This window comes from Leopardus geoffroyi, chromosome E1 (assembly GCF_018350155.1).
Source record: "Leopardus geoffroyi isolate Oge1 chromosome E1, O.geoffroyi_Oge1_pat1.0, whole genome shotgun sequence".
NCBI classification, from domain to species: domain Eukaryota; kingdom Metazoa; phylum Chordata; class Mammalia; order Carnivora; family Felidae; genus Leopardus; species Leopardus geoffroyi.
The window spans coordinates 22,705,475-22,722,193 of record NC_059330.1 but is presented as its reverse complement, the minus strand read 5'-3'; the positions used below and the strand labels follow the sequence as shown (position 1 = coordinate 22,722,193).

The 16,719-nt window shown below is 45.8% G+C and overlaps 1 protein-coding gene across 3 annotated transcripts in view; it reads right to left on the bottom strand.

The window, feature by feature from the left end:
- Window positions 1–1,884: 1,884 nt before the first annotated feature.
- UNC45B (unc-45 myosin chaperone B) overlaps window positions 1,885–16,719 on the bottom strand; it is a 35,324-nt gene continuing 20,489 nt past the window's right edge. For all 3 annotated transcript variants that reach the window (XM_045488133.1, XM_045488131.1, XM_045488132.1), the window contains exons 15-20: window positions 16,487–16,553; window positions 15,360–15,473; window positions 14,880–14,995; window positions 13,884–14,001; window positions 5,552–5,707; window positions 1,885–2,543 (exon numbers count right to left, since the gene is read on the bottom strand). In XM_045488133.1, coding sequence (XP_045344089.1) covers window positions 2,283–2,543; window positions 5,552–5,707; window positions 13,884–14,001; window positions 14,880–14,995; window positions 15,360–15,473; window positions 16,487–16,553 — 832 coding nt within the window. In that variant the 3' untranslated portion in view covers window positions 1,885–2,282. The remainder of the gene's footprint in view (window positions 2,544–5,551; window positions 5,708–13,883; window positions 14,002–14,879; window positions 14,996–15,359; window positions 15,474–16,486; window positions 16,554–16,719) is intronic.

The following is a 16,719-nucleotide window of genomic DNA, read 5'->3' as shown; positions in this document are numbered from 1 at the left end:
AGGTGGGACTTGAACCCACAACCTAGAAATCAAGAGTTGCATGCTCTTCTGATTGAGCTAGTCAGGTGTCCCTGTCAGTGTTTTAAATATTAGCCATTGTGATGTGTCTACTGTGGTTTCTCGTAATAATTTTGTTTTCCATTTGCCTGATGTCTGGTAAGATTGAGCATCTTTCTATATATGTATTGGCCTCTTTTATGAAGTATCTTTTCAAGTAGTTGGCTCCAACTTTATTCTTCAAGATAATCATTACTATTCTTGACTCTGTGTGTGTGTGTGTATAAGTATATATATTTTTAAAACAATTTATCAGTCCCTATTCCCCAAAAGACTCAAACTTTGATTGGTATTTCACAGAATATATATATCTATATATAGATATATAGATATATATATAAATTTGGGGAGAATTTGCATCTCTATAATGTTGAGTCATCTAATCCATGATCATGGTAATATCTCTCATAGGTTGACTTTCATTTTTTCTCTCAATAATAATTTAAAGTTTTCTGCACAGAGTCCTTCAAAATCTTTCCCATGATTCATTCCTAGGCATCTGATATGTTGGTTGTTTTTAATGTTTATTTATTTTTGAGAGAGAGGGACAGAGCATGAGTGGGGGAGGGGCAGAGAGAGAGAGAGAGAGAGAGAGAGAGAGAGACAGAATCTGAAGCAGGCTCCAGGCTCTGAACTGTCAGCACAGAGTCTGATGCGGGGCTCGAACCCACAAATGGTGAGATCATGACCTCAGCCGAAGTCGGATGCTTAACTGACTGAACCAACCAGGAGCCCCATGATGTGTTTTATGTTATTATAAATTGCACTGTCTTTTACATTTCAATTTTCTCATTGCTTGGTACAGGTATTCAGAAACACAATTGACTTTTGTAAATTGACTTTGTATCTAAATTCACTTATTATTTCTAAAAGCTTACCTGTACATATTTTCAGATCGCATTCATGTATAATCCTGCTGTGTGAATAAGTTGAAAGTTCTATTTCTTGATTTTTCAATCTTTATGCTTTTTATTTCCCTTTCTTGCTTTATCGCCCTAGTTAAAACCTCCAGCACAAGGTTGAATAAAATTGGTAATAGCAAGTATTGTCTCATTCATCTCAGGGAGATCATGAGCTAGGACACCGGCTGTAGAGTTTCTGTGATCTTTGTCCGATTAAGGAAGTCTCCTACTTTTAGTTTATTGAAAACTTTTATCACAAATTGTTTAGTTTTATCAAATGTTTTTCCTGCATCTATTCAGATAACCATATCATTTTTCTTCTCTATTCTGTTAATGCGATAAATGGAAATGTGATGCACGCTAGACATATTAGAGTCATCCCTGGGAGTTTTGCTGGGTCATTGAGAATGATACTCTCTCTTCTCTCCCATAATTAGGAACTATAATAACTATGTAAGTCTGGAGCTTCTGGGAATATCTTTCCTACCACATGGAGAGAGCCTGCCAGAAAATAAGGTCAACCCAGAGGAAATCAAAGCCAAGATATGGGTGGGGGGGAGTATGAGAGAGAGAGAAAGATACCCACACAGAAAGTAATGTTGGTGACAACATTTAAACCCTGGATCTAACAATGTCAAACTTTTCCTAGATAAACAAGCTATACGAGCCAATCAACTTTCTTTTCTTAAAGTACTCTGAGTTTATCTTATTTGTACTCATTATGCCCATCTTGCTGGGATGGTTTTCCCAAGCAAATTGCAAAAATGCATATCAGGCTGTTGAACATAAACTGTATTTCCATCACAGCTGAGTGATGGGACTGGGCATGGGGCTGGGCACTGCAGCTGAAACATGCAATTCTAGGCAGTCTTACTCAAACATATGCGAGACAGGCTATGAAAACCAGCACAGCTCCACTTCCAGATAGATCAGCACTAAACCTTTATATTCACACACCCATTAGGTCCTACCTTACCACACAATCCATTTTCCAAAATACAAAGAATTCAGCCCATTATCCTGGCTTTGGGAATGGGTACAGAAAGAATTGTCCAACTTGTCTTCCCAATCACTGATGAAAATCATTCTAGGGATTTTTGGAACATGACAGATGTAAAAGGGAGCAAGACAGCCAGTGAAACATCCAAACTTCCCTAGGGAAAAGAGGAAGATTGACAACTCAAGAAACAGTCAAGTCTTTTCTTTTATATGGAGACTTCATTGTCACTGCTATGATCCCTAGCTGAACTGACACCCCAGGAGTTCTCAGCTTAGGACTCTTCATAGTACAGAACCAGCCCTAGCAGCCCTGTGGGCCCCTGTCTAAGACACTGGTTTAATGAAGCCATAATCCATGCACTTGATGAGACATTCCCGGGCTGTCTGAACCACTTCTGCCCTCTTCTCGTCTGGCTCTTGTTTGCCCACTACAGTCAGGATCTCCAGCAGTTCACTCTCCACCAGCTTCTTGGCCAGCTCAGCATCTGCTGCCAGCAGGTTGTAGGCAATGACCAGGCCCCGGTGTTGGACTGACAGCCGGTCGTGCAGGCAAAGCCGCTGGAGGATCTCCAACCACTGAGTTGTCTGGAGGGGAGTTGTGGATAAAGAAGGATTGGAGGAATCAGTGGAGGCACAGAGACTGGATATTTGGGACAAGATAAACCGAAGGTGCTGGTAAGGCCCAGATTCTGGGCTCTGAAAGGACAAGCACATGTCTGGTTATCTGTTGGGACTCAGTTTATGCCTATCTGAGCCCCTTGGGACTAGCTGGCTGATGCCCATCTCCTTACCAGAGCCAGGGCAAGAATTAGAAAACTAAAAGGAACTTGACATAGTCCAATCCATTTCATTTTATAAGTGGGGGAACTGAGGTCTAGGAAGTGGAAGTAACTTAGCTATGGTCACACATCTGGGAATAGTAGAGAATGAACATCCACCCATTCATTTATTTTCTTAAGCATCTGAGAAGTAAAGGGACAGGCCCACTGCATGCCTAATTAGAATGGGGATGGAGAGTGTTCAGAAAGGAGAATTCTAGCCTTGAGCACATGGGCAATGACTGCTTCTTGGCAACGGTGCCCTTATTTTTTTTTTAATGTTTATTCATTTTTGAGAGAGGCAGAAACAGAATGTGAGTGGGTTAGGGACAGAGAGAGAGGGAGACACAGAATCCGAAGCAGGCTCCAGGCTCCGAGCTGTCAGCACGGACCATGATGTGGGGCTCGAACTCACGAGCTATGAGATCATGACATGAGCTGAAGTTGGATGCTCAACTGACTGAGCCACCCAGGCATAAATTTTGGTTTTTGTCTGCTCTTCTCCTCTGGCTCATATTTGCAGGAATCATGTCCTTACATAGGCTTCTTAATTTTTTCAGAGCAATGCATAACTTACCACAAATATTCTTATAGTTGCTAAGAATGCAATATTTTCTTTTTTTATATATGTTTATTTATTTTTGAAGGAGAGAGTGAGCAGGTGAGGCGCAGAGAGAGAGGGAGATGCAAGAATCTGAAACAAGCTCCAGGCTCTGAGCCGTCAGCACAAAGCCCAACGCAGGGTTTGAACCCATGAACTGTGAGATCATGACCTGAGCTGAAGTTGGATGCTTAACCCACTGAGCCACCCAGGCACCCCTTGCTAACCCAGTGCCCTTAGAGATATGACCACCAGGCATGCCCTGGGCTTGCACTCCACCATCCCTCCTCTATCTCTCTCCTCCATTCCCGGTTGTGAAGCAACCCAGCTACTGTGCGTGGGGAAGACAGGACTCCAGACCATTCTGATCGGCCCAGAAGACAGATTTGGAGCTAAGCATAGAACCAGGAGGCTTGACTTTACAACATTCAACAGACACACATGAGCAGCAGAGTAGGAGACTTATTGGTATGAGTCTTGGAGTCAGAGAGTTCAATGTTCAGGTCCCAGCTCAACCCCTTAACCAAACGTGACCTTAGGTAAGTTTTGAACCTCTCCCAGTCTCGAGAGCCCCTCTGTCATCTAATATACCTACTTCTTCACATTGTTCTGATGCAGTGATATGGTGCAAGAAATTGCTTAGCATGGTGGCCGGAGCACAGTAAAGTGCTCAACAAGGAGGCGTGGATGGGGATTATGATTTTATGCAGTAGTCCAAGGATTTCCCCTTTGCTTCCTCGTATACTTATTACTTCACCCTCCGTTTGTCAACGGGGGCAGCTTCCCACAGGCACCACTCACAGATGGGGAGACAGGCACAGGGGGAAAGGACAGACTAATTATTGGCTCTTCGGCTTCTAAGCAGATTTTGGTAAACTCTGCACCGAGCGCACCACAAGGAAAGGAAAGGAAAATTCAGCTAGCTGCGGTAGAGTTCAGGGGGAAGGTTGAATGCTGATCGGTAACTGATAACAGGTCTGGTGCCAGTGCTCCCCGGGCACAGAAATGAAGCCAAGATTTCGGAAGGAAGAAGTGGCCAGGAGAGGGTCAACAATCTTGAAGGATTCCAATCCCTTCCCAACTACCCGGCGATGTGATCTTGAGTGGGTTACTTTTCTGCACTCAGTGTTCCTCACCGGTAAATGGGGATAATAATAACCATATCCACCACACAGGGCTGTTGGAAGGATGGAACAACTTAATCGATGTAAACATTTAGAGGAGTGTCTGCAGCATGGTAAGTGAGCGAGTCGCAGAGCACCCTGTGGGACAGATGTTGTGTGACCAGTGACTTCAGCAGAGGCCACCTCGGGGCAGCGGTTTCAAAGTGTGGTCCTCAGGCTGGAGGCACCCCACCTCTCATCTACTGATGCAGAATACCTAGGGAAAGCGTTTTCACCAGCCCTCCAGGTGACTCACACACCTCTCAGTTCTGAGAAACTTGCCTTACGGGGAAATGCTAAAGCCCAAGGACCAACCAGGATGAGCTCCATCCAGCTGAGAGACCCTTCCCTGGTGCCAGGCAGCATAAGCGCCTGTGGAACACACACACACACACACACACACACCACCACCACCACCACCACCACAAACTGTCTAAAAGAGCCTTCCTTTAAAGCAGACTTGAGTACATTTGAACCAAGACGTTTACAGTTTTTGCCTTCAGTGGAGATGACACCTACAAACTAGGTTGTTTGGTGGGCTAAAGACATCTGCACCTTGCGTGGCTGGGTCCGCAGCTGTGTTTATACCACTTTGCTGAGATGGCCACAGTCCCACCGAAGGATCTGATTACCGCGTTCATGTGAGAATATCTGCCATCTCTTTGCCCAACCGCCAGCTCCCTGTGGCACCCCAACCACATCCATGCTCCTCTCGGGGAGCTCGGGGGCCCCCCCACAGTAATTAGTGTTGTGGCCATCCTCGTCATCATTCTGAACTAATGAGCTGTAAGCACCACCAAAGGCAGTGGGTGAAGGTACAGTGGGAGGGACCTGAGTTAGCACACCTGGGAGTCCCAGCCGTGGAGGTAGGGGGCCAGATGGTATAGACGCTCCTTCTTAGGTTGTAGGAACAGGTACCCAGGGGCCTGGGAAGTGTTACCACAGAGGCCGGCCTCCCCATAGAGGACCACACAAGACAGTCCCCTTTCCACCCCCAGGGCCCGCTCTCACCACTTGGGTCATCTTGAGGCACAGTTTCTTATGTGCTGCTGTCAGCATGGCCAGCGCCCCTGCGGCCGCGTTCTGCACCTTCTCATCGTCCTCTCCGCAGAGCAGCACCACCAGCTTCAGCCGGTCATTCCCATCAGCCAGGAACCTCTCCTGTACCTGTGGGAGGCAGGTACAGGGCTCAGAGAAAAAACAAAAAAACGCCCCCACCTGCCAGCGTGAAGAGGGAAAGAGGCATTGGAAGCCGTGTTCTCTGACCTAAGATCCTTGGGAGCTTTCCTTTGAGCAGCTCACCCATGCCACCTCCCCCAGGAAGTCTTCTCTGATTAACTGGAGAAAGGGGCAATAAACTCCTCCAGCTAAAAGGTTAAAGAGACTAAGGGATTCCCCCATAGAGCGTGTGCCGCCATCTCTGTTTGCACTTGGCTGTCCACATCAGGGGAAAGGGCACAGGCTCCTGGATGGTAGGTGTTGCCCAAAGAGTCGTGTTTCACTTCCCTTTGGGGAAGCCTGGAATGTTTCTCCCACAACAGATGGGCCTTCGGGGTCTGCCATAAAATGGCTTTGCAGTCCCGGAAGGTACAGGGGCTTGGCAAGGGCAGGGGACAGAGCAAGAGCTGCTGTACCATTCAATGGGTGAAGGATGAGCTTCCCAAGGGCCCTAAAGCCAGAAGAGCCTCCTGGGCCTCAGAGCCCTGACATGTCTCAGAGCTCACTGGCCCCCCCACCGTCTGCTCCACAGTAAAATCCAGTTGGTCAAATTTAAGGGCATTTTGTCGGGTCAGGTTTCCTAGAGGTGGAGCTCTGAAAGGGGTCTAAGGTCAGTCACAGCAGGTTGTGACCCGCATCTCACTGAAGCTGGGGCAGAGGTCCTCAGAGGCGAGAGTATGGCAGAGATAGTCACTGCAGTCCCCTCTCATGGGGCACAGTGGTGATTGGAAGCAGCTATATTCCCCACCGATGTGGCCATAAGCCAGTGCTCGTGATGGAATGTGAGAGGAAGTGATACGTGTCACTTCAGGCCACCATGGTGGAGCACCACAGGTGCCTTTCCCAGAAGCTCACTCCCTGTTCAAATGGAGACCACTCCCAGAGTGGCAGAGAGGGAGACAGTTCTTTTTCAGTTGGGGGGCTAGTTCTCGATGGTCAAAGAAGCCTGGATCCCAAGTCATTGCTTAGAAGCAAGCCAGCAGATCCAAATGTAAGCAAGAAATGAGGTGAGTGAGAAATGAATTTCTCTCTTGATGGGACCACTGTATATTTTGATTTTGGGGTGTCACAGCAGCTGATGTTCCCAGGGGAAGCCTATTCCTTCTCCCCCACTCTCCCTCCCCCGACTTTCTTTGGATACACTCTTTTCTCCCACATGGCTGCCAGCCCTCCAGGCCAGCCTTAGGCCAGCTCCCTGGTGGATCCTGTTTAGCTTTAAAAATTTTTTTTAACGTTTATTTATTTTTGAGACAGAGAGAGACAGAGCATGAACAGGGGAGGGTCAGAGAGAGAGGGAGACACAGAATCTGAAACAGGCTCCAAGCTCTGAGCTGCCATCACAGAGCCCGACATGGGGCTCGAACTCACGGACTGCGAGATCATGACCTGAGCCGAAGTCAGACCCTTAACCAACTGAGCCACCCAGGCGCCCCCCCCCGTTTAGCTTTTTAAAAATTTATTTTTTGAGATGGCGGCGTAGGAGGACGCTGGGCTCACCGCGCGTCCTGCTGATCACTTAGATTCCATCTACACCTGCCTAACTAACCCAGAAAACCACCAGAAGACTAGCAGAACAGAGTCTCCGGAGCTAAGCGCAGACGAGAGGCCCACGGACGAGGGCCGGAAGGGCGGAGAGGCGGTGCGCGCTGCACGGACTGGCGGGAGGGAGCCAGGGTGGAGGGGCGGCCCGCCGGCCAAGCAGAGCCCCCGAGTCTGGCTGGCAAAAGCGGAGGGGCCGGACAGAGTATGTTCCAACAGCAAGCGGGACTTAGCATTTGGGAGGTCATAAGTGAACAGCTCTGCTCTGAAAGCAGGAAGGCTGGAGGACAAAGGGAGGGAGAGTTGCTGAGCCCCGGGAGGACAGAGCTGTTTGGCGGGGAACAAAGGCTCTCGCCAGCGCCATCTCCCTCGCCAATCCCCCAGCCAAAATCCTAAAGGGAACCAGTTCCTGCCAGGAAACTTGCTCGCTCGGAGCAAACACCCAACGCTGTGCTTCTGCGGAGCCAACCCTCCTGCAGCGGGTCTGACTCCCTCCTGCTGCCACAGGGCCCCTCCTGAAGTGGATCACCTAAGGAGAAGCGAGCTAAGCCTGCCCCTCCTGCCCCCGTGCACCTTGCCTACCCACCCCAGCTAATATGCCAGATCCCCAGCACCACAAGCCTGGCAGTGTGCAAGTAGCCCAGATGGGCCACGCCACCCCACAGTGAATCCCGCCCCTAGGAGAGGGGAAGAGAAGGCACACACCAGTCGGACTGTGGCCCCAGTGGTGGGCTGGGGGCAGACATCAGGTCTGATTGCGGCCCTGCCCACCAACTCCAGTGATACACCACAGCACAGGGGAAGTGCCCTGCAGGTCGGCACCACTCCAGGGACTATCCAAAATGACCAAACGGAAGAATTCCCCTCAGAAGAATCTCCAGGAAATAACAACAGCTAATGAACTGATCAAAAAGGATTTAAATAATATAACAGAAAGTGAATTTAGAATAATAGTCATAAAATTAATCGCTGGGCTTGAAAACAGTATAGAGGACAGCAGAAAATCTCTTGCTACAGAGATCAAGGGACTCAGGAACAGTCAGGAGGAGCTGAAAAACGCTTTAAACGAAATGCAAAACAAAATGGAAACAACGACGGCTCGGACTGAAGAGGCAGAGGAGAGAATAGGTGAACTAGAAGATAAAGTTATGGAAAAAGAGGAAGCTGAGAAAAGGAGAGATAAAAAAATCCAGGAGTATGAGGGGAAAATTAGAGAACTAAGTGATACACTAAAAAAGAAATAATCTACGCATAATTGGTATCCCAGAGGAGGAAGAGAGAGGGAAAGGTGCTGAAGGGGTACTTGAAGAAATAATAGCTGAGAACTTCCCTGAACTGGGGAAGGAAAAAGGCATTGAAATCCAAGAGGCACAGAGAACTCCCTTCAGACGTAACTTGAATCGATCTTCTGCATGACATATCATAGTGAAACTGGCAAAATACAAGGATAAAGAGAAAATTCTGAAAGCAGCAAGGGATAAACGTGCCCTAACATATAAAGGGAGATCGATAAGACTCGTGACTGATCTCTCTTTTGAAACTTGGCAGGCCAGAAAGGATTGGCATGAGATCTTCAGTGTGCTTAACAGAAAAAATATGCAGCCGAGAATCCTTTATCCAGCAAGTCTGTCATTTAGAATAGAAGGACAGATAAAGGTCTTCCCAAACAAACAAAAACTGAAGGGATTTGTCACCACTAAACCAGCCCTACAAGAGATCCTAAGGGGGATCCTGTGAGACAAAGTACCAGAGACATCGCTACAAGCATGAAACCTATGGACATCACAATGACTCTAAACCCGTATCTTTCTATAATAACACTAAATGTAAATGGATTAAATGCGCCAACCAAAAGACATAGGGTATCAGAATGGATAAAAAAACAAGACCCATCTATTTGCTGTCTACAAGAGACTCATTTTAGATCCGAGGACACCTTTAGATTGAGAGTGAGGGGATGGAGAACTATTTATCATGCTACTGGAAGCCAAAAGAAAGCTGGAGTAGCCATACTTATATCAGACAAGCTAGACTTTAAATTAAAGGCTGTAACAAGAGATGAAGAAGGGCATTATATAATAATTACAGGGTCTATCCATCAGGAAGAGCTAACAATTATAAATGTCTATGCGCCGAATACAGGAGCCCCCAAATATATAAAACAATTACTCACACACATAAGCAACCTTATTGATAAGAATGTGGTAATTGCAGGGGACTTTAACACTCCACTTACAGAAATGGATAGATCATCTAGCCACATGGTCAATAAGAAACAAGGGCCCTGAATGATACATTGGATCAGATGGACTTGACAGATATATTTAGAACTCTGCATCCCAAAGCAACAGAATATACTTTCTTCTCGAGTGCACATGGAACATTCTCCAAGATAGATCATATACTGGGTCACAAAACAGCCCTTCATAAGTATACAAGAATTGAAATTATACCATGCATACTTTCAGACCACAATGCTATGAAGCTTGAAATCAACCACAGGAAAAAGTCTGGAAAACCTCCAAAAGCATGGAGGTTAAAGAACACCCTACTAAAGAATGAGTCGGTCAACCAGGCAATTAGAGAAGAAATTAAAAAATATATGGAAACAAACGAAAATGAAAATACAACAATCCAAATGCTTTGGGACGCAGCGAAGGCAGTCCTGAGAGGAAAATACATCGCAATCCAGGCCTATCTCAAGAAACAAGAAAAATCCCAAATACAAAATCTAACAGCACACCTAAAGGAAATAGAAGCAGAACAGCAAAGGCAGCCTAAACCCAGCAGAAGAAGAGAAATAATAAAGATCAGAGCAGAAATAAACAATATAGAATCTAAAAAAACTGTAGAGCAGATCAACAAAACCAAGAGTTGGTTTTTTGAAAAAATAAACAAAATTGACAAACCTCTAGCCAGGCTTCTCAAAAAGAAAAGGGAGATGACCCAAATCGATAAAATCATGAATGAAAATGGAATTATTACAACCAATCCCTCAGAGATACAAACAATTATCAGGGAATACTATGAAAAATTATATGCCAACAAATTGGACAACCTGGAAGAAATGGACAAATTCCTAAACACCCACACTCTTCCAAAATTCAATCAGGAGGAAATAGCTTGAACAGACCCATAACCAGCGAAGAAATTGAATCGGTTATTAAAAATCTCCCAACAAATATGAGTCCAGGACCAGATGGCTTCCCAGGGGAGTTCTACCAGACATTTAAAGCAGAGATAATACCTATCCTTCTCAAGCTATTCCAAGAAATAGAAAGGGAAGGAAAACTTCCAGACTCATTCTATGAAGCCAGTATTACTTTGATTCCTAAACCAGAGACCCAGTAAAAAAAGAGAACTACAGGCCAATATCCCTGATGAATATGGATGCAAAAATTCTCAATAAGATACTAGCAAATCGAATTCTACAGCATATAAAAAGAATTATTCACCATGATCAACTGGGATTCATTCCTGGGATGCAGGGCTGGTTCAACATTCACAAATCAATCAACGTGATACATCACATTAATAAAAGAAAAGATAAGAACCATATGATCCTGTCAATCGATGCAGAAAAGGCCTTTGACAAAATCCAGCAACATTTCTTAATAAAAACCCTTGAGAAAGTAGGGATAGAAGGAACATACTTAAACATCATCAAAGCCATTTATGAAAAGCCCACAGCTAACATCATCCTCAATGGGGAAAAACTGAGAGCTTTTCCCCTGAGATCAGGAACATGACAGGGATGCCCACTCTCACCGCTGTTGTTTAACATAGTGTTGGAAGTTCTAGCATCAGCAATCAGACAACAAAAGGAAATCAAAGGCATCAAAATTGGCAAAGATGAAGTCAAGCTTTCGCTTTTTGCAGATGACATATTATACATGGAAAATCCGATAGACTCCACCAAAAGTCTGCTAGAACTGACACATGAATTCAGCAAAGTTGCAGGATACAAAATCAATGTACAGAAATCAGTTGCATTCTTTTACACTAACAATGAAGCAACAGAAAGACAAATAAAGAAACTGATCCCATTCACAATTGCACCAAGAAGCATAAAATACCTAGGAATAAATCTAACCAAAGATGTAAAAGATCTGTATGCTGAAAACTATAGAAAGCTTATGAAGGTAATTGAAGAAGATATAAAGAAATGGAAAGACATTCCCTGCTCATGGATTGGAAGAACAAATATTGTCAAAATGTCAATACTACCCAAAGCTATCTACACATTCAATGCAATCCCAATCAAAATTGCACCAGCATTCTTCTCGAAACTAGAACAAGCAATTCTAAAATTCATATGGAACCACAAAAGGCCCCGAATAGCCAAAGTAATTTTGAAGAAGAAGACCAAAGCAGGAGGCATCACAATCCCAGACTTTAGCCTCTACTACAAAGCTGTAATCATCAAGACAGCATGGTATTGGCACAAAAACAGACACATAGACCAATGGAATAGAATAGAAACCCCAGAACTAGACCCACAAACGTATGGCCAACTCATCTTTGACAAAGCAGGAAAGAACATCCAATGGAAAAAAGACAGCCTCTTTAACAAATGGTGCTGGGAGAACTGGACAGCAACATGCAGAAGGTTGAAACTAGACCACTTTCTCACACCATTCACAAAAATAAACTCAAAATGGATAAAGGACCTGAATGTGAGACAGGAAACCATCAAAACCCTAGAGGAGAAAGCAGGAAAAGACCTCTCTGACCTCAGCCGTAGCAATCTCTTACTCGACACATCCCCAAAGGCAAGGGAATTAAAAGCAAAAATGAATTACTGGGACCTTATGAAGATAAAAAGCTTCTGCACAGCAAAGGAAACAACCAACAAAACTAAAAGGCAACCAACGGAATGGGAAAAGATATTTGCAAATGACATATCGGACAAAGGGCTAGTATCCAAAATCTATAAAGAGCTCACCAAACTCCACACCCAAAAAACAAATAACCCAGTGAAGAAATGGGCAGAAAACACGAATAGACAGTTCTCTAAAGAAGACATCCGGATGGCCAACAGGCACATGAAAAGATGCTCAACGTTGCTCCTTATCAGGGAAATACAAATCAAAACCACACTCAGATATCACCTCACGCCAGTCAGAGTGGCCAAAATGAACAAATCAGGAGACTATAGATGCTGGAGAGGATGTGGAGAAACGGGAACCCTCTTGCACTGTTGGTGGGAATGCAAATTGGTGCAGCCACTCTGGAAAGCAGTGTGGAGGTTCCTCAGAAAATTAGAAATAGACCTACCCTATGATCCAGCAATAGCACTGCTAGGTATTTACCCAAGGGATACAGGAGTACTGATGCATAGGGGCACTTGTACCCCAATGTTTATAGCAGCACTCTCAACAATAGCCAAATTATGGAAAGAGCCTAAATGTCCATCAACTGATGAATGGATAAAGAAATTGTGGTTTATATACACAATGGAGTACTACATGGCAATGAGAAAGAACGAAATATGGCCCTTTGTAGCAACATGGATGGAACTGGAGAGTGTGATGCTAAGTGAAATAAGCCATACAGAGAAAGACAGATACCATATGGTTTCACTCTTATGTGGATCCTGAGACACTTAACAGAAACCCATGGAGGAGGGGAAGGAAAAAAAAAAAAAAAGAGGTTAGAGTGGGAGAGAGCCAAAGCATAAGAGACTGTTAAAAACTGAGAACAAACTGAGGGTTGATGGGGGGTGGGAGGGAGGGGAGGGTGGGTGATGGGTATTGAGGAGGGCACCTTTTGGGATGAGCACTGGGTGTTGTATGGAAACCAATTTGACAATAAATTTCATATATTGAAAAAAAAATTTATTTTTTACTTCAACAGGCTTTCATGGGTTGGGTTTTCCTAGTATACCAGTGGGAAGAGCCAAGACCTGAGTTAAGAATCAAGGGAAACCAGGGGTCTCACGCATGGCCTGGCCCTCATGTTCATGAAGGGCCTCAGACTTTGGCCCTACTGTTACCTCTGATGACGTTATCCCTACAGGCATAGCAGTACTCTGGCAGGATGGAAAGAAGGCATTCATTTACCATATGGTTATAATTGGTCTCCATTACTGGACCATGAAGCCATTGGCATGTTCTGAATTCATTTTATTTTTTATAAATCCTGTAATTACTCTGTGAAGAACACAGTTATAGTGCATTGCAATTTCCATAGAAACAGCAATAGTTCATTAAACTGTTAACATTTAAAATATTCTAAAGTTGTTTGTACAACCGTGTTTTCTCTCATTTTTTTATATATGTGGAGCTTCAACAAATGTAAGTGGTCTAGCCTCTTTTGATCTCTAAAATACTCTGGTCTTATATTCTTCTCTGTTATGAGATTATTCTGACATAAATAACTTAGGGAAATGGAACCTTCCACCTTGGCTGGCCCAAACTGTGGGGTCAAGCCCCAGCTAGGAATAATACTACTTTGTGTGTTTTTCTTTGTCTCCTTGGTTCATATATTCCAATCAGGGTCCCTACAGGGAAGAGGACTGCAATCTGGGAGAGATTCAGGGGTTCCTGGGTTCACCTGCCCCATTCCCATCCTGAGCCCACCTCACCTCCTTGTTCAATACCATGTTGCACATGCATTCAGTGGCCGCCTGCCTCAGCTGGTCGTGATTCTCAAACATGTAATTCTCAATGTCTGGCAAGGCCTTCTCCTTAAAGATCTTCTGCCTAGGGTTTGAGAGGTGGAGGAAGGGAGGCGACTGAGTCCTCTGGAGTGAGCATTTGGAGTTTTGGGCCATCCAAGGGCCACTCCACCCTGCTGGTGGTTCCCTCCCACGCCCTCATCAGGGTTTGGACAACATCAATCCCACCCCCAGCTCCAGGAGAGGCACCAAAGGGCATAAGCTAAATGATAGCATAACATCCTGGCCATAGCAATGGGGTCTGGGGTGAACATGTCACCAGGCTGGAGATTCTTCTGTATTATTGGTGCAGAAGAGAGAGTCTTTCTCTCTCTCCTGCTGGCTATGAAGCCCAGAAGATGTGAGGTCTGGAGCAACCCTTGTGATCACAATCGAGGGGAAGAGCCCATTTGATAATTAAGACAACACAGGCAGAAGTGGACAGAAGTAGGAACGTGGGAAAAGTAGGGAAAGTGGTAAAGAAAAAGTGGGGAGGTGGGGAAGCTTTGTAACCCTTGTATCAAGCTGCAGCTGCTCTGGTCACCCCAGGCTTTTTATTTACATGAGTCCTTAAATCCCCTCTATGCTTAAACCATTCTGAGTTGAGTTTTCTGCCACTTGCAACCAACTGAAAGAATCTCAACCCAAAGCTCTCCACCGTCTCCTTGGCTCCCAAGAAGGAATCTGTTTTATCCCCACCCATCCATCTGGATATCTTTTTTTACTACTTCCATCAGAAAGAAATAATATCCTTTGCCTTCCTACATTCACTATGTGCTAACTCGAAACCCTCCCACTGTTGTTTCTGCCCATTGCCTTCGATCCTGTCCTCAGAGGAAAGCACACAGGGTGTGTACACGAAATTTCCACCAAACCCTGCAAGGGGCACATCTTTCCCCGCTGCTCTCTCCCCACCCCACTCACCGGAGTCTGTCACTTCGCCCAGACAGATTGGTGAGGCCCAGGAGAGCCTCGTAGTTCTGAAGCCCATCCCGCTGTGTGTCCAGAAGACTCACGAGGGGCCGCACCACCTCATACACCTGTGTGGAGGGGTCAAGGAGTGAGTTGGGTGGAGACCGCGTTCCCCCAGACCCAAACATCAATAGATGCTGGGCTTTCGAATTTCCGAATTCCTTGCCCACCCACTGTCTGACTCAGGCTTTACAATGACCCTGAGAGGCAGGATTACTCTCCTTACTTTGCAGATGAGATAACTGAGTTTCCAAGAGGACAGTCCCATTAGTCAGAGGCAGAGCCAGGCACCTCCAATTCATTGTCCTCTCTGTGACAACACCATGCCCCCTCCCAGGCCTGGGGTAGGGTGCAAAGGCCCCTAGGAGCAAAGGAGACTCCTCCCAATGCCCCCTTCCCCCACCCCTCCGCTGCCCCGGCACCAGCACCCACCCGCTCCCCCGGGAAGGCGATGTCTGGATTGGACACGGCAGCGATCTTTGCCAGGGCATGGGCTGCCTTCACCTTGCCCACATCTGTGCCCTCCAAAGCCAGGGGAAGCAGTGCCTGCAAGAGAGGGCATGGTCACTCTTTGGTCACAGACATCCAGAGACCTCTCTCCCCATCCTCCTCCTCTAGCTGTTGTCTGCCTATTCCATTAGAAGTTCAGGACAACTAGGGGTGCCCGGGTGGCTCAGTCAGTTAAGTGTCTGACTCTTGGTCTTGGCTCAGGTCATGATCTCATGGTTCATGAGATCAAGCCCCATTGACAGTGCAGAGGCTGTCTGAGATTCTCTCTTTCCCTCTCTGTCTGCCCCTCTCTATCTTTCTCTCAAAATAGATAAACTTAAAAAAAAAAAAAAGGAGTTCAGGAAGACTCTACAACATAAACAACCCTTGAGCATCACAGAAAACGATTAAATATGTAACCATGGATGGCTCCCCCTGCCTCCCAGCACACTTTGGTGTCTTCCCCCACACTCCCCATCCATACTGTTTGTTTTTGGAAAAATAAATAGATCGACACACTGACTTTTTACTTCCTGACTAAGTCAAACCTAATCATCACGGCAGACACTTACTGAGCACCTACTATGAACCAATACTTTAAGAGTATTTCTGTAATCCTTGTGACATTCTGCAGAGTGAATGTGTGATCCCCCCTCCCATTTTACAGATGAGGAAACTGGGGCTCAGGGAGACAGTCATTTGCCCAAAGTTATCCAGCTAAAAAGGGGATGAGCAAGGACCCAAAGACAAGTCTTCTACAGCAACATCCACGGTCTGTGTATCTGTACCTTGCTTCCTTCCCATAGCAAGGAGCATGAATGGGATTCCACAGTAAATCCCATGACACACCGTAAAATCAGGCAGAAGTTGGTTTGGGACCATCAGCACAGACAGGACAGATACTTGAATGACAGTGTTCCAAGGAGGTTAGGTTGGAGCAAGCATATTTTATTTTTGGACCAGGCAAAGAGCACACACACACACACACACACACACACACACACACACACAGTTGCTCCTCCCCAGTGGATCATCTTTTAGGATGGCAAGAACCTTATCCCACCAATTACCTTGCCACCACCTTGAGCCACAATGGTTCCTCGGTCTTTTGGGTTATCACACAGCGCCAGGAATACCCTGTAGGGCAAGGATAAAGGACACATCATGTGAACCTTTCCCAGGCATCAGCAGGCCAGCCAGTCAGACCCAGTGAAGCCCTGGAAAGTGCTGCACCTGCCCCATCATTAGCCAGCTTGGCAAGATACTGCCATGGATGTAAGGAGCTGGGGAGAAAGTAAAGCCA